Source organism: Tasmannia lanceolata, unplaced genomic scaffold, assembly GCF_043159265.1.
Source record: "Tasmannia lanceolata isolate RefF3 unplaced genomic scaffold, GAP_Taslan_0.1 ptg000016l, whole genome shotgun sequence".
Classification (NCBI taxonomy): Eukaryota; Viridiplantae; Streptophyta; class Magnoliopsida; order Canellales; family Winteraceae; genus Tasmannia; species Tasmannia lanceolata.
The window spans coordinates 939436-963300 of NW_027518693.1; the positions used below are offsets into that span (position 1 = coordinate 939436).

The 23865-nt window shown below is 37.6% G+C and overlaps 1 protein-coding gene across 2 annotated transcripts; it reads left to right on the forward strand.

Moving 5' to 3' along the window:
- Positions 1–16732: 16732 nt before the first annotated feature.
- LOC143848544 (uncharacterized) lies at positions 16733–23501 on the forward strand. Of its 2 annotated transcripts, XM_077357498.1 has the most exons (3): positions 16733–16810; positions 21222–21410; positions 22099–23501. In XM_077357498.1, the coding sequence occupies exons 2-3, from the start codon at positions 21260–21262 to the stop codon at positions 22947–22949; spliced, it is 1002 nt and encodes a 333-aa protein (XP_077213613.1). In that variant the 5' UTR covers positions 16733–16810; positions 21222–21259; the 3' UTR covers positions 22950–23501. The 2 variants fall into 2 exon arrangements, with proteins under 2 accessions (XP_077213613.1, XP_077213612.1); XM_077357497.1 differs by lacking the exon at positions 16733–16810 and having other exon boundaries at positions 21084–21410.
- Positions 23502–23865: the final 364 nt, after the last annotated feature.

The window sequence follows — 23865 nt, forward strand, 5'->3', positions numbered from 1 at the left end:
TAAAATACCTAGCGAATTCTAGTCTCAGGGGGGCAAGGACAATGTCGACGTAATCATCTGGATACCGGTAACGTTAATACTCCCCGTTCTACCAAGTTCTCGTTCGAGATGTGGCTAGTCATCTATGACCTGATCACTCCGACGTAGGTAGGATAACATGCACAAAAGCACAAGGAAAAGACCCCAAAACCGACCTTCTCGGTTCTGGGTCATAACTTTTATGGAAGTTGATCAACCATTCCTGTCCAAAATTGAGCAAAGATCTTGGGACTTGTCAAAAGTCAATGGCATCAATCTCACTTCGAAAGAAAGACAGAGAGAAGAAATGAAGAGCTAGTACTTTCAAAGCGGATGGATTTCATTTATAAGAGAGAGAAGGTGCATAAGAGGGCTTGGAGGCTAGAGCATGGTTTCGGAATGCGTTTCGGTCCACACCAAAACTGAAATTTTAGCCAAAATTTCGAAATTTCTGACAAAATCTAACGAAATCAAATAAAGAAATTTTTTATCACGTAGAAAATTTCGTCAGTGAAATTTCAGGAAATATTAAATATTCCTTAAATTTCGGAAATTTCAAAATTTCGTTTGAAATTTTGTGACTTTTCGAGTTTACCCAATTTTGCCTCAGGAAATATTAAATATTCCTTAAATTTCGGAAATTTCAAAATTTCAAAATTTCGTTTGAAATTTTGTGACTTTTCGAGTTTACCAATTTCGCCTTGGGTATCGACCGAAACCCAAAATTTCGGTCGAAATTTAAAACCTTAGGCCGGAGTACATAAAGGCAGAAGGCCGAGCTACTCCAAGACAAGGCCTAGACTTAAGACTTCTCTTGCGTGTCATTGGGCAGCTCGGTCTCTCGGTACTTCTCGCTTAGATCGATGGCTTGGTCATCGTCAATGACCATCACATCCTTGGTCCCCGACATCTGTAGCTTGAAGCCTAAAATCGTACTAGGTTAGCGTTAGCCTAGTAATTCTGAAAAGAAATCAAAGACGTTCCGAGCAAGCACTTGCGATGACAAGGCCTGAAGAGTCCCTAGATGACACTTATGGGTGGAAGGTTCTAAATAAGTGAACTCAAGTCAGAAAAGGCTGGGAAGGAAATGACAAGTAGTTGCTCGGTGACACTAATAAAGAAGATAACACTTAGGGGTGACCAAGCTAATCCCACACTCGACAAGAGCAGCCTCGGTGGAGAATTCACTTAACTTGACAGCTGCTTTAACTCTTAGCATGTCATACGTCTACCGCTCATCCTCGTCCACAACTGGGATCATGTTTGCGTGTTCAAGGTTCAGGCCGTGCTGAATCCCACTCCCGATCACTTGAAGCGAAGATGATTTTATTCTTCCACCCATGGATGGAAGAGGGCGAATGGTGCAATGCATCACCTAGCGCATCAGATTTTCATTGGATTGCATTAGTAAGGAGTAGTTCTACTGTTAGTTTAGCAGTGCCGATAAATCCCTTCCCGATTCCATCATGCTCAAAACCTCTTGGGGAGAGATTATATATCCAACCAGCCATCTATGATTGGAAGCCTAAAGCATGTTCCACCTGCAAAGATTTCGGCCATGGAACCGAAGAATGCATCCACCATCCCAGGCAATACCTACCCCAAATGAGAAAGGAATGGAGACCAGTTCAAAAAATGTCGCAATCTGTTGAAACACATCCAAATGAAGCAAAATCACTTTTGGGGAATTCTTCAAATGGTACTTCAATCGATGCTATAGAGAATCAGGTTGAGTCCTCAGCAGAAGGAAATAGATTCTCGGCTCTAAAGGATCTTGAACCTGATCCAATCCATAATGGAGAGACCACCCCACAACCAAGGTAGACATCCACTAGTAATTCATTCGGTAATGCCATAGACTCCACAGTGGAGAACCCATCCATGTCTCTGAGTGCTCCCCTTGACAATGAAGGGTGGTGCGAGGTAAGTAGAAAGAATCATAAGAACTTGCGGAAGAGCCAAAGAGCTAGGAAATTCAGTCAGGGGATGATAGACGCTCTTGGTTATTAGGTAAGCTAAGATTTTGATGTCTTATATTGCCGGAGCCTAGCGATCATCTTCTGGTTTTTGTTATTTGTTTGGCGTTGGTGATCTTTCTTTTCTTGTTTTTTATCTTGTTGCTGTGTCTCCCCCATTCGCTGTGTGATAGGGTTTTGTTTTCATTCCTCGTGTATATCTTTTTTTTACTTAAATGAATCTGGTTGGAGTCTTGCCTAACCCCAGCTTACCCATAAAAAAACAGTTCCAGTGTTAGTTTTGTCTTTTGTGAGTCCTTTTTGTTGGGATTTTTTTCCCCACATGCTGTCCTTATTAGTCATTTGTCCATTAGGAGTAGAGTATTTATTTCAACTTGTATTATGGTTGGTCTATATAAAGCATAGTCTATCATTTTTTTTCAGTTTTGGAATGAATTGAAATTGGTGGAGATTACTCTCTTAGGGAGAGCTTAGCTCTTCTCACGTGTCACATCCTCTTCCTTGAGATAATGGATTGGAAGCCTGTGATTCTATCTTTAGTCCATTTCTCTCATCCTTTTTCAATTCTTGTTGAATGCAATGATCCATATCCCAATTTTCCACACTTGATTTATATAGCTAAAATACTCTTCATAAAAGCTCTTTTATTTGCGATTTGAATGATATTTTAGTACAATAGCTGCTTCCAATGAGATCTAGGATGTTCTTCGACGAATTCTGCGGCTCTGTCTAGGTACGTTTTCAAACCTTATGATATGGATCTAAATCGGATCTGATGATCTAGCTCCCATGGCTAAGTACTGTCTGATTAAGTTTGGACTCTATGGATCCATTGGACCATCTACGTCCATTAATACCACTACTTAAAATGATCTGATCATTACAAAACAAAATTCGCAACTTAGGAAAACAAAAATTATCATATTAAATCCTATAAAATGAGAAAAAAAAATCTTCTAAATTAAGAAGAGTAAAAAAGTAAATTTTTGTGTCTTAACAAGTCGTACGAAAGGAATGTAATGTGTAAGAGGTGGTACTGACAAAACATTTCCCTAATCATGCTTATTAAGAGCCAGATACTCTCTTAAGGAGCTGTTACAGAACCCCCGATACGAGGAACATACTCCAAAAGAGTACTCTTCTTCATGCTAAGATGCTCAACAAGGGCAAGAAAGTGTCACGTGGAATAAAAGTTAGGCCAAATAAACTCTATCCCGACAGATTCCCCATCTCCTCCCTATAAATATGTGTTAGAATATGTGAGATCCAACCATTGAATTAGGTGTAGATCTCACCGTTGGATATCTGTGGTAGATTAAGCAAGTTGGTTGATGGGACAAGTAGATAGATTAGGCAAGTGGCTAGAAGAGGTAACCAAGGGAAATTAGTTAAGTAGATTGGATTAGGATTATTTCCTACCATAATTATCTTAATTTCATTCTATGTTTATCATGTAAATGCTCTATATAAGCACATCTTTAGATTGATTGCAATCAATTCAAGATTAGTGGAAATTCTAAAGTATACAAGAATAGTGGAAATCAATTCATAAATGCTCTATATAAGCACATCTTTAGATTGATTGTAATCAATTCAAGATTAGTGGAAATCCTAAATTCTACAAGAATAGTGGAAATCAATTGAGGATTGATTTCATTCTATTTTTATCATGTAAATGCTCTATATAAGAACATCTTTAGATTGATTGCAATCAATTCAAGATTAGTGGAAATCCTAAATTATACAAGAATAGTGGTGATTTCATTCTATGGTTATCATGTAAATGCTCTATATAAGCACATCCTTAGATTGATTGTAATCAATTCAAGATTAGTGGAAATCCTAAATTCTACAAGAATAGTGGAAATCCTAAATTCTACAATATGTCCAAGAAATCAATGGATAATAGGAATAGAAAAACTGAGCTCAACAACATGCTCCTTGCGCTGCGTGCTTTAGTTCCAACTATCACCAAGGCAATAACAGACACATTTCCTTGCTCATTTTAGATATAGTTAATTGATTTTAAATCCAAACCGATTATTGGACTCAAAATTGAGTTTAATTTTGAGTCCAAAAGTCAGTTTTGTCAATTCTCAGAATCCAAAACGAACAAGACCTATATTCCCAAGACTGATTATTTTTGGGCTTTTATTTTTGTGTCTTCATCTTGAATTCCTTTCGGCATTCACTCATTATCCTTAACTTATTTGTTTTAGTAGAATAAAGAGATGATACTTGACGATGCATCCGATTATATCAAGGAGTTGGAGAACCAAGTAAAAAGCCTACAGGAAGAACTATTGGAATTTTCAGATGAAGATATAGGCAAGCAAAAGACTTCTAAGAAAGAGATTGGTAAATGTACAATTAATCAGGGACCAGGGATGGAAGAGAACCTGAGAATGGGGCTGAATGATCCTGTTAAAGAAAAGACTCCACATTTTGGGTTAATTTCATAAACTCTAATTAGGTTTAGCAACTTTTTGTTGGAAAAAATTGAGGGTACTGTTGTTGATAGAAAACAGAAACTTGTTGCTTCAAGGCGTGATATCACTTTCCTTAAAGACAAGATTTGCCCCCACTAGTAGTGTGCACAGGGGATCCGCGAATTGCCTCCAAGATACAATGAAGCCTAGTAGGGAAGCCCTACTAATGTTTGATGACGCGTAGTACTAGCGGAATCAAACCCGAAATGCCCTTCCGAAATTTCAAGCCTTAGAGAAATTTCTAGATACTGTTTTTGCAGAAAAACAGTATCTAGAACAGTAAACAAAAGAAAAACAGCATGTAGAAATACTTGGGGATTTTGTAGGAGTGTAGAAGAGAGTATAAAGTCTGTCAGAATTGCCAATTCATTTTCCTGTTATGAAATGATTGAATTCTGCACATTTTGTAGACCACCTGGTGTCTTTTCAATGTGAAAAACACTTCTACATGGCACCTTTCCAGAATGTTTGAAATCTGACCATTAGATCGCACCCATTGATATTGAACGATCCTGATCGATCCTAGAGGTGACTGTTGGTTTGAGTAAAACCTCTCTCCAACACAGTCATCGTTAGATCAACCATCTATGGTGTGGATCGCACCCCCTTGGCACTTGACCGTTGGGGGAAGGGACACAACCCATTTGATCACACTCTTTGACTGTTGAAGTTATGGGCCCGTTGGGCAAACCATTAGGCCCGAACCGAAGCCCAACCCAACCGAACCATTCGGCTTGATGGGCCTACGAACCATTTGACCCACCCATCCGACCGGTCCACCTTCATCTTGATCCAACGGTGCAGATCAAATCTGAAAAAATTAAAGGCTCCAATCGCTCTCGCGACGTTGCGTATGTCTAAAAAAAGCGCCAATAAAGCGCCCTATTGCCCATTGCCCACGCCGCGCGTGTGCGAACGGTGCGTTGCACCGTCCCGCGGGTCCAACCATGGGTTCAACCCAATGTGCAATCAACAAGTATTAGAGAAGTGTAGTGCTTTAAGCAAGGTTTTTCCTTCGCCATTCTTCAAAAAGAACGCCGCGAGTGTAAGTCAAGGTTTTTCCTTCCCCAATATTTTAATTTTTTGTTTCTGTTCGTCAAAACATTACTTTTACCTTCGCCATTCTTCAAAAAGAACGCCGACGTTATTAGGTAAGCCGGCGTACCTGGGCAAGCCGGCTTACTGGAACGTCGAATAATTGGGTAAATAACGCCGCCATTATTTTACGAATAACTGCATTGTTCCTGAACATTGTTGCTGTTGGGATGAGACCTTTCGCATATGGACCGTCTTTTGAACGGCTCTTTTCCTAAAGGGCGTCTTTACTACATTAAAGGGTGTGTTGAACGGACACGTTTTGGTTTATAAAAGAGAAGGTTCTCTGTGTTTTCTTTAACAATAGAACGAAAAATCATTACAGAAGTTTATTTGTCTTCTTGTTTATAAACGGAGTTTTCTTTTTTCCTCTTTCTATTTTACATATTTTGTTGGGCAATTGGAGTGTTCGGGTGGTTCGAATCTCTTAGATCGTGCAGTTCTTGGAGATCGACGGTGCATCAGGTTGTTATATCCTGGGGGTGATTGCGGCTAGTTATCTGCTGCATCGGAATTAGCTTTTGCAGAGGCGCAAATTCACCTTAAAGAGAACGACATAGTCCGTGCCTCATCTTGCCGCATCATAAAAGGTTTCACTAAAATTGTTTGTTTGTTTTTCTGTTCCTCAAGAGAAATCTGGTAAGCCGTATTATTCCCTAAATCCTCAACACTATAGAAAGCCATATATAGTCTTTGCTACGCTCCCTGCGTCTCGTTTCAGAGATTTGGACTTTCTTCCTCACATTGAATCTATCTAATACCATCATCATTCTTCACCTTTATGCAGATGGAATCATGCTCACAGGCATGGTTTTAAATTTCGGTCAAGACTGAAACCGAAATTGGCAAAACATACCAAATTTTAGGCCTAAATTTCAGAAATTTTGTCAATTTCGGCCCAAAAAATCGACATTTCATTCGTGTTTCCATAAATTTTGGGATTTCTCTTGAGTCCCCATGCTCGTGGTAAAGATCGAGATTCAAATTTCCTGCAAAATATCAAAAGAAAAAGGAGATTAGATCAATCTGAAAATTTCTGTGCATTCAGAAGCTGATTTGAAGATCAAGAACGCTTCAGCTGGTAGCGCTCTACGTCATATTGGTCCCATATTTTTCATCAAATTTAAGATATGAAAGTTCTTAGATTATGATTTGAAGCTTTAATAGCCTCTATTACTTTCCAACCTCGAAACGTTACAGGTATGACAAGAAATGACTGGGTTTATGCTTGTTTCTTGAATTGAACTGAAATGGAACTGCCCGCATGCTTCCACTGAGCAACAACAGTCAATCGCATATAGCTGGGGAAGGGAAACTCAGATGATGGTGTCGAATTCCTTAATAGCTGAATTCTGAATTTGTTTATCACCATTAAAATTTTGTCTGTTGGATGGAATTGATCTCCTATCTTGCTAGGAATTGCATTTCCAACTGGAAAGGAATACTCGTGTTGTTCAGTGTAGATAGTGTTCTGTCTCCTTGAGGTTTGCATATGACTTCTCTGTTAAACGCCAGCTTGATAGGTTGGAGGTCACCTCTGAAGGATATTTCCAATTTTATTATATTATAAATTTCTGAATTAAACACTAGCAGATGCAGATTAGTCACAAAATACCTTAAGCTTGTTTCTTAATGTCATTAAATCAGTTTTTTTTTTCACTTCATTTCAAAGACAACTACTACTATTAGTACTTTGACCCTCTTTTCAGATTCTGAACAATCTTGGGCCCTTTGCTAAAGATCTTATAGGGAATTCTTGGAATATTGCTTAGTCCTTCACTGACTGAAGGTTGGAAAACACAAAACCCTGCAGAATCCCATCTACTTTGGTCAGAGATGTTGTGCATTGTGTGAGTTAGCTGTGGAATAGCTCTTTGGAATGCTTAGGAACCCGAATTAAGCTGCGGCTAATGAACAATAGCTACCTGTTCATTAAAATGGCCAAAGTGGTAATTTATTCAGTCCTGAAAACTGATCTTTAGAAGAGAGCCCTCCAAACTTTCGATGAATTGTAGGAGTTTATTGATCTACTGCCATTTTCTCCCAATAAGAAGGTAAATTGAGAACCAAAGAGGATCAGACAGGAGCGACCATGTTCAGTTTTTAATTGCCATATAGGTTGGCCATGGTTTGGGTTTTGGAGGGTGGTAAACCACCTCTATCTGTCTCACTATCTCAGCCTCCCTAATAACTTCACTTGTGAATTGACATTTCAGTGAAGGAGCATTATTACTGTGAAGACAACCAATTACTCCAAAAGCTTAAGCTGTTGGATATGGCGTTATTTAATCTTTTATACTTTAACACTCCCCCTCACTTGTGGCCCCTCTTTTGTTAAGGTTGGCCTACACATGGCACATGGGGCCCTCTTTTGGGTTGGCTGTGGATTTTTAACATCCAGGAGTTTTGAACCGAGGACCTTTGCTCTGATACCATGTGTAAACAACCAATTACTCCAAAAGGTTGAGCTGTTGGAGATGGCGTTATTTAATCTTTTATACTTTAACAATCACATTTAAAGATGCAACTCATATCTTGTAGTTTTAAGATTCAAGAATCTGTCAGTTGGAAATTTCTGAAGGGCATATCTTTGAGCTATTTGGGAATGCGTTATATCTTACTTTGGTTATTCTAGTCGAAGACATGGTTCTCCTTTCGCTTCAATCTGATCCACACACGGTTCTGTTTGCATGTTGATTTGTTGTTGAATGCCATGGTAGTTGTTTTGAATTTGAATTTAGAAATGGAAGCTTGAAAATTATGTAGCTGAAACTGAATTCGTGGGAATATTTAGATCAGACCTATCTCAAGCAATTGGATAACAACAGGTAAGCGAAGGTACTCTGAAGTGAACTAACTTCAGGAGACGAGAAGTCTATTGATGCAACATTGGACCTTGAATAGAAAACCTATGTTATTGGTTCAATAGTATGTGGATTTTCATTCTCAAACCGCAGCCCTTAGCAACCACAAACGTTGTGGCCAACCCATCATTTGCATACTTCTGAGGGATTAGCTTAGGAATTTACTTGTAAATTTGTAAATTCTTGTGTGTGTATTTGTGAGAGCTTATCTTGTACACCCAATTTTGAGAAGGTTTCTTTTGTTTTTCTTTCCTCTTGTAATTGGTGAGAAGGATACCATATCAACTATCAACCTTCTGTCTCAAAGCTTGTGTATAATGCTTCAATTGGTGGGAGGCATTGTATCAGCCTCAGAGCAGAGCTTGTGGAGAAGCTTGTAAATGGTTTGATATCCACACAGAAGAAGATGGGACGGTGGAGCCACGAGGATGGGATATCCTTGTGAGGGTAAATGTAGGCCAGGATCAGGCCGAACCAACATAAAATCAGTGCACATCTTTCATGTCTCTCTCTCTCTTGTCTTTGTGCATTTTTTTTTATCTTGAGTTTTTAATTTACTTGGTTCTTACTTTTAATTGTGAACTTATCTTTAAGTGACCAAAAGTCTTTAAAAGTCCAATTCACCCCCCCTCTTAGGTCCTACCTGAGCCAACAGACATGCTCCTCGGGGAATGGGATGATCCTTAGAGTAAGAATTAATGCTCGACTTAGAGGCAGAGTGGGCCACCATCTAAGAGCTAGAAGGGCCAGGCGACCCAGCATCATAGCCCGACCGAGAACTAGAAGAAATGTTTAAAGGAAAAGAGGGAAACAGTAAAGGTGAATAAGAGTTACTGACAAGCTAGATGGACCGCTCTGGAGGGACTTGGAATCTGAGGTGGTTGGACCGAACTAGTGGGCTCAAAAACAAGACTAGAAAGGCTGCGCTACTTGAAGAAGGAATCCTTACTTTCTTGGCAAAAGTTAAAAAGTGCTGGATATCTAAACCCGAGAACGCCAACGAAAGAACACCAAGGAACAAATTGGCATATCTAGCTCGAATCTCCTTAAATCCAAGAAGAAGGCAATGGCCAGCTGACCAAGATTGAAGGTATCAAGCTCATCTGACTGATCTACTGTTAAGCAGAAAAAGAGCCCATCCGAAAAAGAACAACCGAGTCAAAGATAAAATCTCGGACCGGCCTATAGGGTCAAGGTGGATGAAGACCCTTGACGGACCCGGACAGTCCGAGGTGGAAAAAATTTCCATCTAACCTAAACATACCATGATTTTAATTGCATGCTTGATCTGCATGTTATAGTGATTTGGTAACTGCTAAGCATTAGCTCACTCCTATACATCTATGTTTTTCAGATTTCCAGGAGTAGACAGGAGATCTGGGCGAGTGCGGAGTAGCTTAGTTTGGACGTCATCAGATTTGTTTTATTTAGTCATTGATATAGATTTTACACTGGTTATTTCATTTTTGGTTTGGACTTTTATGAGTTGAGAATCATTATGGAGAATTATTTGTAGAACCTATTGATAGTTAAATTAACCATGAACTTTAGTTGCTCGGCGTACTTGTGATATTAAACAGGTGATGTTTTGATTTGTTGCCGCACCCGTGTGAGCATGGGCATGCGACGCTGTCGCGGACCTGGTTCGGGGCTTGAGACATGCGGCATATGTCTTGGGAACCATTATCCGATGGTCCATCAAAGAATTACCCAGTGAGTCCAAGTCTAATAGCAAAAGATCTCATTCTTAAGATTGAGGCATCCAAAAAACAATGGCTTAAAGACATCTTTAAGTCCATGTTTGGTAACATGAAAAATTATTTCATGAAATACTCATGAGTCCACTTATGTTAGGTGCCTAAACGGTCCCAGTTAGTGTAGAATAAATTAGTTTATATTTTTATAGAACGTGGAATTTTCTCTCCAGTTGTTGGTATGGATAGGAGTCTTAATACAAGGGTGATCTATGTTGGCTTGCGTAGGAGTTCTAGAGGAAGTGGTAAGTGGGTTCTCTATTTGGTATGATTAACATGTGAGTAGCCTTTTTCAAAGTAACAAAGAAATTTATTCTGAAAATTGTATCTTTGCACACAAAGGAGGACTGACCCTTCCCTCGAAGCTAGAGGAAGTGGTAAGTGGGTTTTCTATTTGGTATGATTAACATGTGAGTAGCCTTTTTCAAAGTAACAAAGAAATATATTCCGAAAATTGTATCTTTGCACACAAAGGAGGACTGACCCTTCTCTCGAAGCTAGAGGAAGTGGTAAGTGGGTTTTCTATTTGGTATGATTGACATGTAAGTAGCCTTTTTCAAAGTAACAAAGAAATGTATTCCGAAAATTGTATTTTTGCACATAAAGGAGGACTGACCCTTCCCTCGAAGTGGATCGAGAGGCTGATATTCCCTATAAGAAGATCAATCATGTTGTGAACAGGTTCGGGTTCGTAACAATTGTTGGACAAGAGTAGAAGGAAGGAGAGGAAGGAAATTAAGTGTGGGGAAGAAAAGAGAGTGCCAAATATCCATAAACCACTGAAAAGAAAGATTAAGTGTGGGGAAGAAAAGAGTGTCAAATATCCATAAAACCACTGAAAAGAAAGGGATTTTCTATGGAATTTCACGGAAAGCCATTTCACGGCCCACTTTTGATTGAGAGAACAGCCACCTCAGATGAATTAATTAAATAAGACAAACTCTGCTCAAAAGTGAGACTGTGATCCTACATGTTTGTTCTCTCATGGTAAAGTGAACCGCAAAATGACTTCACGAAATTCCCCACAAAATCCCAAAAATAAAATACCTACTAAAAATTGTTTTTTTTTTCCTGGGTTTTAGAAGCTTTTCATGCTCCACAGCCTGTTCTTCATCCTTTCACAAGGCCCACAACCCTATGCACAATCGACACGGCCATCCACCAGGATGTCGCAGGCGATCCAATCCTCCATTTTTTATGTAGAAATCAATTTTTTGTAGAAATCAATTTCTTGTAGAAATCAATTTTTTTTCCTTTTTTTTTTTTTTTTTTCAAAAAAACTATGCATGCAAGTCTGTATGATTTGTAGAGATTTTGATTAATTGAATTTTAAGCCCAAATTGAATGTTTCATCTAATGAAATGTGGGTAGAAATATCTTGATCCATTTATTTAGTTTGACCCACACTTATGGCCCACAAACTCTCTATTGGTAACGGTGAAAAGCTAGAATGTAAAAAGCCTTTTAGGACTTTAGTACTTTACAATGCTTCATTTCTTCGTGACAATGCAAAACTTCAAAGTCTTAATGACTCTGAAATCCCTACTGAATTCCCTACTTAAGGAGTCTCGGATTTTCCCAGAATGAACCTCTGGACTTTCCAAAAGTGACCGGTCCAGAAAATCCTCAGGGGATTTAAAATCCCGCACGACTACCCCTCCTATACTTCCCAAAGTCTTCAACAAATAAAACTACTCTCATGCCACAACTTAAGCACCTAAGTAGATATTGTGAGACCTCTGGATCTCTATTTGTTGAGGTCTTGTCAAATTTTATTATTTTGGGTCCCCCTTATGGACATGTGTATTTGAGATCGTTGTTCTTGTAGACCATCCTGATGCTATCCATATGGTCTTGATTTGATACGTAAAGAACATCCAGTGCACAATAAAGATTATAAAAATCAACGCTATAGATTTTGTTGGATCATCCGATCAAGGTGGGAACAAATTTACTCAAAGATCGATGGCGTGTCCTGTCGTTGCTAGTCAGATCAACGGATCAGATCGCATCCACATTGTACAATGTGGCTCCCAAAATGCATTTGTTAGGGTAAAGCTTAACAAGTTTTTTTTAATTAGGGAATTGCTAGCGTCCATTTCAAAAGAAATTTTGCGGCTGGTCAGACCAGCCTCAAAATACCTTTTGCAATGGACGCTAGCAATTCCCTATTTATTATAATATTTTCCTAAGTTTCTATATTTATACATTTGAGACTATCAGAGAAATTGGCCTAGTGGGCCACCACCAAGACCCATTAATTATTGATCAAATACAGCCCTTGATCTCACAGGTCGGAACTCGATCAATTGGGCCACGGATCAAGACCCATTGCGCCGCATGGTGGGCCCATCAGATCAATCTTCATGCATGAGCCAATAACACACAAGTCACGTGTACTCCGTCAAAACATAGATTATTTTCCAAGAAAAACATAAAAATTTTCCCTTCTTTATCTTTGCCCAAATAATCAGATTACATCCCTAATCATGCTTAGAAGATCAAGACATGAGTAAACAATAAACAAATCGACAGCTAACCTTGAAGAGCGATTTATTACCTGTATGGATAAATAACAACATATTGGGACCATTCATGTCGCCTTGAAGATGGATCAAGAAAGTAACTAAGATTTTCTCTAGCTAACTTGTCATTTTCTTGGTAAGGCATGTTAATTTTTCCAAACAAATATGCAATTAAAAGCTATATCAATCTTTACCGTAATATAATCCACCATGTTGTTCCCAAATTCATTAAACAAAACAACCTAGAAAACCAACTAATCAAGTTCTCATCAACAACTATGTATATTTTAGCCGTTATAAAATGGGGTTGGTTTGCTTATTGGAATAAGTTATAGAACTTCATTAAAAGCAAGCAAGCAATCAATCTCTAGAAACCCCCAGCTAGGAAGTGCACTTGAAACAGATTTTGGGTATTTTATAGTATGTTTTAGATTTAAATGTGCCATGTGACATGAACAGCTTTTTCCATAAGAATGCTGAGAATTTAATGAGTAACAAACACCAGAACTACCAGGTAACAAAAGGCATTAACTGAAGAGAAGGATTAAAATATGGTGTTTTTTTAGTCAGCATGGAATTAAATTAGAAGGGATGGTGCAACCCAAATGTGGAACGAAAATTCATGAAATTATGTGGGTGGATTGTAAATGAGGATGGCTGTCGTGAGTCATGACCAAGCCCCAAGGTGATGTTATCACATGTGTTTATTTAGAGGTTTGATAGTGAGTCAATTGGTTTCATGATGTTTTCAGTGGCTGTTGATGTCAAAATTAGTGTGGTTGGGAAAAGATGGATTAGCTTGAAATAGTGAAAGGGGCAGGGAGGGAGGTGCGAGGTCGGTGCAATTGCGTTGTTGGGGTCTCTTGGTGGGGTATTGTTTTTGGGTTCTTGAGGTGACTTTGATGGGAAAAGGATGTGATGCAAGTAACTGAAATCCCTTTGAATTTGCTATTTGAAAGCTACCTCAAACCTTTTAATTCAATCAGGGCATCAAATGGGCATGTCCTAATAAGTCCAAGGTGTGCTGAAAAATCATATACAATTCAAAAATTCAAAAAGTTGTATCTACCTGTGAGTTTAAGCGAGTCGACTTGACTGAGTCACAACATTCTAGATAAGGTCGAATGCATTTGTCTTTCGTAATATGTTTAAGTGAGATTTTATATGGTTTCCAATCGGGCATGCTCGTACAAGAGGCACTGCCCTTGATATTTGATCCTACAGCAGCACCCTTTTCATCTTTTTTAGGGGCTACTGTTGGACCAAATATCAAGGGCGGCTCCCCCTTACGTGAGCATGCCCAATTGGAAACCATATAATTTCTCTGTTTAAGTTCATAACATTGTCACAAGAGTAATCGAGTCGACTCATCATGTTTTAGTAGCTTGATTAAAATCTAGACAATTTTTAATCAAACTGAAAATTTGGGCCGGGTCCACACCAATGTAGGGCCAAGCCTTGTCTGTCAGATAAATCTGGTTGGGTCCTTAACATTAGCAGTAAACCCCAATGTTGTCTAATCTAGCAAAGCCCAAGAGACCCATTGGGCGGCCCGGCCCATTTGTACGCCTAGAAAATGGTAGGGTGTGATAAAGAAAATTTTGATTTTGGCGGGTCAATAGAAAGTGAAAGGCAATGAACAGAAGGTTTCTTTCTTTAAGTTGATTTAGAGGGAGAGGGCAAAGTACAACATGGGTTATTTAAATTTATTTTGTTTGGTTTATACTGATAAAAGTTGAGAGAGAGAGAGAGAGAGAGAGAGAGAGAGAGAGAGAGAGAGAGAGAGAGAGAGAGTCTCTTTTTTGTAAGGGTCTAGAAATTTGAAAGGAGTCATTAATGGTGGGATTGGAGAGTAATGGGTGGTTGGGGAATGGCAACAGTTTCCATTCCCACTATCGTTAGAATAGAAAAGGGAACTATACAGACATACAATAGTCTCAACCATCTGATGGTTTACCCACAACTGTAAAGAAAAAGACTAATACAGGTGGTTAAAACCAACCCACACTCCATTAATCTAATACGTGTACACTAAGCCATACGAATACCTCATTTTAACTCATCTCACTCAGCCATCCATCTATGAAATCATGGTGAAATTCAGGATTTATAATGGATGATATATACACCGAAAAAAGGTGTATTTTGCAAGTTTTTACAGTTGGGTTTGTGGTCCTCAAATAATTCTATATTTACACAGTTTTAATGGTATTCCACTTTTACTATTAGAAGATGAGCTTCATTAAATACTTACCTAATCTTACAACACTTTTGAAAACAAACGAGTGCTTTTCAACTAATAAAGTATTTGATACTGGCACTCCTCACTTTATTTTCAACTTCCCTGGTTGGCCCCACTTATAGCATCCTAGGGAACGTAACAGCCAGTGAGGAAAGAATAAAATAAAGATAATTGTGCCTATATCAGAAAAAGATTGTTGATTTGTCAGTTCAGGTTATAAATCTTCCCTACTAGAAGGCTGCTAACTTATAGCCATTTCCAAAATTATGAGTTCTCTATGGAGATTTTCTGGTTATAAACATTGCATGAGCTGCAAGAAATGTTTCATTCTAAAATATGGGTGTTTGGTGCCTTTGCTAAATAGGTGATATCTGGTATAATGTTTATCAACCAATTTTGGAACTAACATAGTATTAGTCCATGGTTTAGTCCATTATATTTCACTGTTTTTAAAGATATTAGAAAAGGAATAATTTTTATTGGTACAATCAACGCACTGGATCTCGATCTATCAATCGGAAACTAACAGTATGTTAATCTTTTATTTGGTGATCATTATATTTCACATTGTGAAAGATAATAGAAAATGAATTTTTATGTTACTATACGTGAGACTTCGTGTGATCAACCATTGATCTTTGATCAATGGTGCAGATTGAAGAGGGGTTGTTCTAGATTTACCCATTGAATAACTGATCAATAAAGGATATAAGGGTAATCAGTGCATCTTATCCTAGTTAGACATGGATGTTTCGGTGTAGCCCTAAGTTAACTACATCAGGATTAGTAGTTAATTATTTTGATCTTCTTGACAAGATCAATTAGACTGATTAGAGTTATGTAATGGGTAGATCTATCACCTGCAAGGGTGCATCATAAAAAGATCCATCTCATCGGAGACCCGACCATATAGAGAGGCAGTACAAGATCTAGCCCTAATCATTTATTCTCATAGGATCAATGTAAGTTCCTAATCTCATTTTTTTGTATTCTAGATTAATTGCATACTTAGATTATATTAATTTCAATAGATCTATTTAATTTTGATTGAATCTCTATGTGATCATGGCATTCTAGATGTTTAAAATTATGAACTTGAATGTCTTTTGAATGCCATGATGCTAGATTTACACAATTAACACGATGAAGATTAGTGTATAAAATAACCACTAAATCAGCAACTGTTGGAGGAGATGATGATGATGATGATGATGATGATGATAGGCATGTGAATTTGCCTTACATGAGGTAACTAAAACCATGTCAAATAGGCAACCTGCCTTGGGTGGAAATGCATCAACTTGTGAGTGCCAATACCATACCCTTACCCTTAAAAAACATAGCAAAAAATTGCGTGTAGATGTGATTGTTGGAAGAGTTTTATTACGTGAATGGTATGAAATCTCAATCAGCAAAGAAATCATTTTCATTTTCAATCTGACTTAATATTTTGAGCATATGGAGTTAATTAATTTGATCTTTTTTAACTCCAAAAAAAATGAAGCCCTGGAGCGGACTACAAAATATTATAGATAGAGGGAAGGAACCAGGAAAAGGACTAGCCGCCTTGCCTCGGGAATCATAGAAGGGGAAAATATAAAGCCCTAAGAAGAAAAAAATATTAATTTAAGCTGCCGTAATTAATTTGATCTTGATAAGATCAATTAGACTGATTAGAGTTACGTAATGGGTATAACACTTACAATTGGTTTTCTATAAATAAGGGTGTGGTCTTAGCTGCCATCTAAGTGATCATAAGGAGATTTATCCCATTGGAGATCTTATTATCTAGAGAGGCAGTAGAAGATCCAGCCCAGATAAATCATTCTCATAGCTGATCGATCAAGGTACATTCCTAATCTTTGTATTCTAGATTAGTTATATGGTTAGATTATATTAATTTCAAGAGCAATGATAGACACAAGGGAGCCCTTGCTTAAAGAGCCAAAAAAGGGCTCTGGATTGGATCCACGTCATCAAATGTAACTGATTTTACTTTTTCAACCAATTTTAAATTGTAACTTAAAAATGACGTGGATCCAATGAAGAGCCCTTTTTTGGCTCTTTATGCAAGGGCTCCCTTGTATCTATCATTGCTCTAATTTCAATTGTTTAGTAATTTGATTAAATCTAGGGAGATGATCCATCCCCCCCCCCACCCCGATGATGTGCCCCCCTTTTAACGTGAATTGTGAGCAGACTTTAATGCCTTTTTTTGACGTAGATCAAGTTAAAAGGGGGTGGAAAAATCATCGCCCTAAATCTATTGTATGTAATCATGACATCATAGATCTTTAAAATTATGAACTTGAATTATTTTTTTAGAATTCCCTGGTACTAGATTTACACAATCAACTCAATGAAACTTAAGTGTATGATGATGATGGTTAGAGGGATTAAAACATGGGGGCTGGTAAGAGAATTTGCCCTACATGGGTAAAGTTAAGTAAAAGCATATCAATTATATATAGGCAAGCTGACTTGGTTGGAAATGGCTAAACTTGTGACTTGTGAGTGCCAATACCAACCCCTTAAAATACATAACAAAAAATATATGTAGATGTGATTGTTGGAAGAGTTTGATTACGTGCAGGGTATGGAATCTCAATCAGTAAAGAAATCATTTTCATATTTTTCTTTCTTTACCATCTCTACTTTTGACTTGCCATCTACATAGAGGACAAAGAAAGAGATTAACAGAGACGGGTTACCGATATTTTCATTTGATGCCGTACTTACACGGCATGTTTGGGTGTATTTCTTTTAGTTTCTCTCTTGCAATGAGAGTAAAATATCATGAAAAACTGTTAAACAAGACTGAGACACCCATTTCCCTAATGATAAATTTTAAAATAGCCACTTTCTTGAGAAATCCCACTTGGGTCCCATTTAGATTGACTCAAGGAAGAAAAGATAGTTAATTTTGGAGTATTAAAGTCCGCAGACACGGTTGGTAGGAATGAGGGACCCATATCGGATTCACCAAAGGGGGAGGTGCTGTGGAAGTGCACAGCACTTTTGGGTAGCATTATAAATCATTAGAACTATTGGTAAACTATAAATTGCCAATTTCATGTGAGAATTTGTATCACCAAAATTTTACTAGTTTTTTTTTTTTTTTTTTTTTTTTTTGTATTTTCCTGATATTGTCACCCCATTTTCTAACACTTCCACCCCTTCTGCTTGTCTTTTCTTAAAGGTTCTAGTGTTTTACCCCTCTTTGTTAACCTTTTCCATGTAAAACAAATGGAAAGGAGATTTTTTTTTGTTGGGAACTGCTCCATTAAAAGCATTAATGATGGAAATTGAAGAGAGAAAAGGGGTGGAATTAGTACCCTGTCATCTTACATCAACACATCTCTTACCTTCGTCGTTTGAAAAACAACCACCAACATTGATACTAACACCCTAATATTCCAATTTCTCAATCTTTTACCTTATATTTTTAGTTGCTCCCTTCATTCTTTTTTCTACAACCCAATTGCATAATCATAAGTGAAAGAGCACACCCCAAATTTGGTGAGCACACCCAAGTAAAAGAAGGGAAATGATATATCCGCTCCTTTAGATAACCAGGAACACCCCTTGTCAGTGTATCAATGACTAAAGAGGGGTTGTTGTACTTATGTCAGAAGAATTCAATGCCCCTGATTACCACAAACACTGACAGGGGGTGTTCCTAGTGATCAAAAGGGGCGGATATATCACTTACCCAAAAAAAGTTCTTACACTTTAATATTTGTGACTTTCTATCCATTATTTGTCATTCATATGCTTTCCTCTTATTTTCTTTCTTATTCTTTAATACTTATCTTTCTTTGTTTTATTTCAACTGATGTGTCTCATTTGAGGTGTGTGCCTGAAATACAAATTTTTTCAGTGCCTAGTAGAATAATTCTATATTTCATCAGGATCGATAGCTAAAATCAATTGCTGAAATTAACGCATGATGATTTGCCCATCGAGGCTCACTTTTGTCAATTAATGAACTGGTCCACGATGACTTGTTTTTTAAGATTGGTATCCAAAATCGGTCCATGAATACTAGGCCATCGAGACTAGAGTCCTATCAAGCCTATTGAGACTCTTCACGGCTCATCTTCAAAGCGACACATCATTCATCAACCAGCAATCATCTCCACTAACATTGGCAACAGACATCAGCCAACATCTTTAGCGGACATCGATCATCAATATTCAGCAAATGTACATCAAATTGATGAATTATACTCCTTAATTGGGGCATTTTACTATTGTCAAATGTATATGGATTTCCAATCCATTTGAGGGGGAATATTAGAGAATATCAAATCTATTCAGATCTGACTGTTGATTGTAAGGATGGTAGATTAGGTAGTTGGGTAACTTGGATTAGGGTAGGTAACTTGGATTAGGGTAATCTTCCCCAAATCTTATCATTATCTCTTCTTATGTTTATCTCTAACTCATTATGTATGCACCTGTTACTGTTACTATTCATGGAAATTAACCTAGATTAATCGCATCCTTAATCTCATCAAGGCCATGATTGGATCGCAAGAAAAACTTTTCTGACAATTTTTTTTTCACGGGGAATTTTTTTTTTTTTTTTTTTCATTTCACTATCTAGAGAGAAATGATATGATTATGGTTAATTTAGAGGGATATTATTATAAAGTGAAGGGTCCCTCTTAGTAAAAATTAAATTGATTCAAGTTATATTTTGCGTGTGTAAAAAAGAAAAAAAATTAGAAATATTTTCCCTTTTCCAAAGTTTTCCACAATATTCTTGCAATCCAAATGAGGCCTGATATAAAATCATTTTCAGTGAAAGAGAAACCATACCACATTGTGTCGTTTTGCAAATGATGCTTGTATAATGCAAAAGATCATCTTCTTAATTTTAAATTCCTCAATTAAAGAAATTGATTATGGAATCATCATTTCAAAGTGGCTTTTCTAGTTGTAATGTGGGTAATACTGTCAAGTTTTGAGAAATAATTAAGAGCCGCATCTGAAAGTTCCATTCTGTTTCATCACAAAGTGGAGGCTTTAAATACTTTCCTCTTATATGCCAAAATCTTTTCTTAAACCAGATGTTGAAAACCTAACCATCTGTTCTTCATTTATTAAGGTTGTCTAGTAGCTGTACAAAAACTGAAATTTTAAAAATACCATGTAAACATGTTCTATTAGAAGCAATATATGTGTGTGTACATCTATGAGGACTGCTAAACTGAAAGGCCCCCTTGGAAAAACCCACTTGCAAGGGTGCCCCATCACCCAACTGCATTTATAACAGTAATGAAAAATATGAAACTAACGAAATGATAAATGCAATTGGGGTGACATGGGTCCAATGGGGCCACCATTATAGGTACGTTTTTTTAAGAGCGACCTTCATTTTAGCATTCCTCTTCGTCACTTTTTATTTTAAGAATATACAACTCATCACTGTATTGAACAAATAATTGATTGGCTACTGATAGGATTTCCGGAATTATAGCAACTTTTAACAGCTAATCTCAGGTGTAAAATCAAGAAAAGGGTAAACATTCATATATACACATACCTTTTTGATATTGGCACTCATCACCTTTTTGAACTGACCTTTTTGAACTTACTTCTGAATTCTGATTGCCTATTGATATCTTTCTGGGAATTATAGCAACATTTAACAGCTAATTTCAAGTTTACAATCAAGAAAAGGGTGCCAATTTGCTCTACTGCTATTTTACATATAGTGACTACTGACTAACTATAACATTGCAATATGTATGTATATATGTATAAAAAAATGGATATATTTGGAAGATCCAGTATCCAAAATGATATTCACCACCCCTTAGTTTGATACTGACACTCACATGCAACTTTATTCAAAATTCTATGAAAGGCTGTTGATCAAGCTTTATTAGAAACTGTAATTAATAGATAATGGGTGTTAAAATAAAGAGAAGGTGAGAAAATAAAACATCAGTTTCGGACATGACTTGCCGTTTATCCAAACGTAAAAGTATGAGAGAAAGAGAGATGTAAGAATATTGTTAAGGAAGTTAAGAAAATTGGTTGAATTTGAAAGAGAAGTTTTAAGTGCAATGACAAAACACGCAACGGTGAGGGACTAATCTATATACATATATACCCTCTTCGTATCGTGTAAAGCCAACAAAAGTGACTTCCCATCTATAACCCTAACCCTAACCCTAATCTTAAGACTGACCTCTCTCCATTCTCCTTTTTCTTCTACTTATTCTTCTACTTATTGCTTTGTGTAAGAGAATTTGGAGTTTTCAAGCTGAAAGCTTTGAGAAAATATGGAGGAATCATCGACGGTGGCCGACGATGCGAAGAATTGCCCGCGAGGACATTGGAGGCCTGCGGAAGATGAGAAACTACAGCAGCTTGTAGAACAATATGGGCCTCAGAATTGGAACTCAATTGCTGAGAAACTACAAGGAAGATCAGGTGAGAAACAAGAGTCGCACCTCTCTCTCTCTCTCTCTCTCTCTCTCTCTCTCTCCTTGATTTCTAATAAATCGGTTTTTCTTATTATCAAAAGCTTTGTAGGAAAGCGTTGGATCTCTCTCTCTCTCTCTCTCTCTCTCTCTCTCTCTCTCTCTCTCTCTCTCCCCCATTTCCTTGAATTTAAGAAATGGGTTTTTCTTATTATCAACTTTTTGAAAGCCTTCTTCCCTTTTGGATAAATGGGGCCGGTGAATGGTTCCACTTAGGGTTATTAAGCAGCTTTTCAGTATTGTCTTTCAGAAAATTCATTACGTCTCTCTCTCTCTCTCTGATCTTTCATTGAATCCTAAGAAGTGGGTTTTTTCTTATTATCAACTTTTTTGCAGGAAAGAGTTGCAGATTGCCTCTCTTTCTCCATTCTTTCCTTCAATTATATGAAATGGGTTTTCCTTATTATCAACTTTTTGTAGGAAATAGTTGCTGATTGCTCCTCTCTCTCTCTCTCTCTCTCTCTCTCTCTCTCTCTCTCTCTCTCTCCTTGAATTTAATGAAACGGGTTTTTCATATTATCAACTTTTTGTAGGAAAGAGTTGTGGACTCTCTCTCTCTCTCTCTCTCTCTCTCTCTCTCTCTCATCTTTCCTTGAATTCTAAGAAATGGGTTTTTCTTATTATCAACTTTTTTGTAGGAAAGAGTTGCAGATTAAGGTGGTTCAACCAACTTGACCCAAGAATAAATAGAAGGCCCTTCACAGAAGAAGAGGAAGAGAGGCTCCTTGCGGCTCATCGTGTTCATGGAAACAAGTGGGCTCTAATTGCTAGGCTTTTCCCTGGTAGAACCGATAACGCTGTGAAGAATCATTGGCATGTGATCATGGCTAGAAGGCATAGAGAAAGAACTAGACTCTTCGGCAAGAGTTGCCAACATCATCTTTTTAGTAACTCAGACCCCACCATTAATGCCCTTTTCACTAGGTCTTCAACATCATTAGAAGAAAACAACTTGAAACATTATCAGTTTGATACTAGCAGGCTCTTTGATTTCCAAAACCATGGCAAAGATGGGGTCTTTTCTATATCTCCCTCCGATTCTTCGCCTTCTTGGATTTTTGGCGGATCATCTACATCAAACGGAGCTCCGTCGTGGGATACTTATGGCTTGGGAAGAAGAAATTACTTGGGTTCTTCCAACTCCAATTATTGCATTCTAGAGAGCTCGCATACCTCTGATCAATCTCTTCAACGTAGATATACCGGCTCTTCGTTGTATGGTGGGGCCTCTTCCTTGTATGGTGGCTATAGGGATCAAGGGAAGTATAACTACAAGAGAATTGTTCCTAATAATTCAATTGGGTACTCTAGTCTAGGAGATGGATGTGCAAGTGAGGCTATGATCAAGAATGGACTAGTGACATTTGGGGATAAGTCGGCTGGATTTCCGATGCTTGGAGCGAATAACCAACCTGAACATGCAGATGAAGCATTTAATCACAAAGGTGTTCCTTTCATAGATTTTCTTGGTGTGGGCATCTCCTCTTGATCCACATAATAATACACAATTTTTGGGAATTTGTTTTCAGTACCTTCTCTTTCTACATAGATCAAGGCTTCACCGGGATATCGAAATTGAGATGCAATTAGGAAATTGGTTGTCGTCTTGATTCACCATTACAGCACCTTGATGTTTGGCTTCTTGGATGGACATACAAACTACTATGTTCACAGTCCTACTAATTATAAGTCTTTTGAAAACTTTACAAAATGATGTTTATCATAGTTTGGGGATTGCATTGGTTAAGCTAGAGCTGAATTTTCATTAGTTCATGACAAGAAACTTTGGCATCCCAAATTCTATTAGGCATGTTTCTCATCCCTTATCCTTCTCTGCTGTGGCAAAATTTCAATTAGAACCTACCTTCATAGATTTATGACATGGCTTAGATCTTTAGTTCTTTAGAATAAACCAACTGAGAAATTTTTTTTCTCATCAAAAGGAATGCATGGACGTTAAGTTCTTGTATTATTTACTCTTATTAGTAAGCTCTCTTGCTTGCTTGGTAAAAAAAATGTGTGAGGAGCCACTTTCAGTCGATCCATGGGAATTCAAAGCACTATATGTCTTTTGGTCTTCCAAACTAGATATGGAAAGCTTCCTCCCAATGTCATCTTGGTTCAATCATCATTTCTTTATTGAAATACCCTCCCTTAATGTGTACATATAAGCCTTTTTTTTACTATTGAATGGTCAAATTGAGAAATGGCTTAAGGTTTTTTTTTCTTTTCTGAATTTTATGTTTCCATAGAATAATTACATGTTTGTCTCTCTGATGCCTTATGAAGGTGCCTTCCTAGCTTCTTAGTGTGTGATTAATAGTAAATTCCACATAAAAGGTTGATGTGTGCAATTAAGTTCAATAATGTGGTTGCTGTTATTGGAGCAAAAGATGAAAGGATCA

Bases quoted from the DNA above. Each gene is read 5' to 3' on its own strand.
- LOC143848544 (XM_077357498.1), top strand. From the start codon at position 21,260: ATGGAGGAATCATCGACGGTGGCCGACGATGCGAAGAATTGCCCGCGA. The intron at 21,411-22,098 runs GTGAGAAACAAG...ACTTTTTTGTAG, and splicing joins GAAACTACAAGGAAGATCAG to GAAAGAGTTGCAGATTAAGG.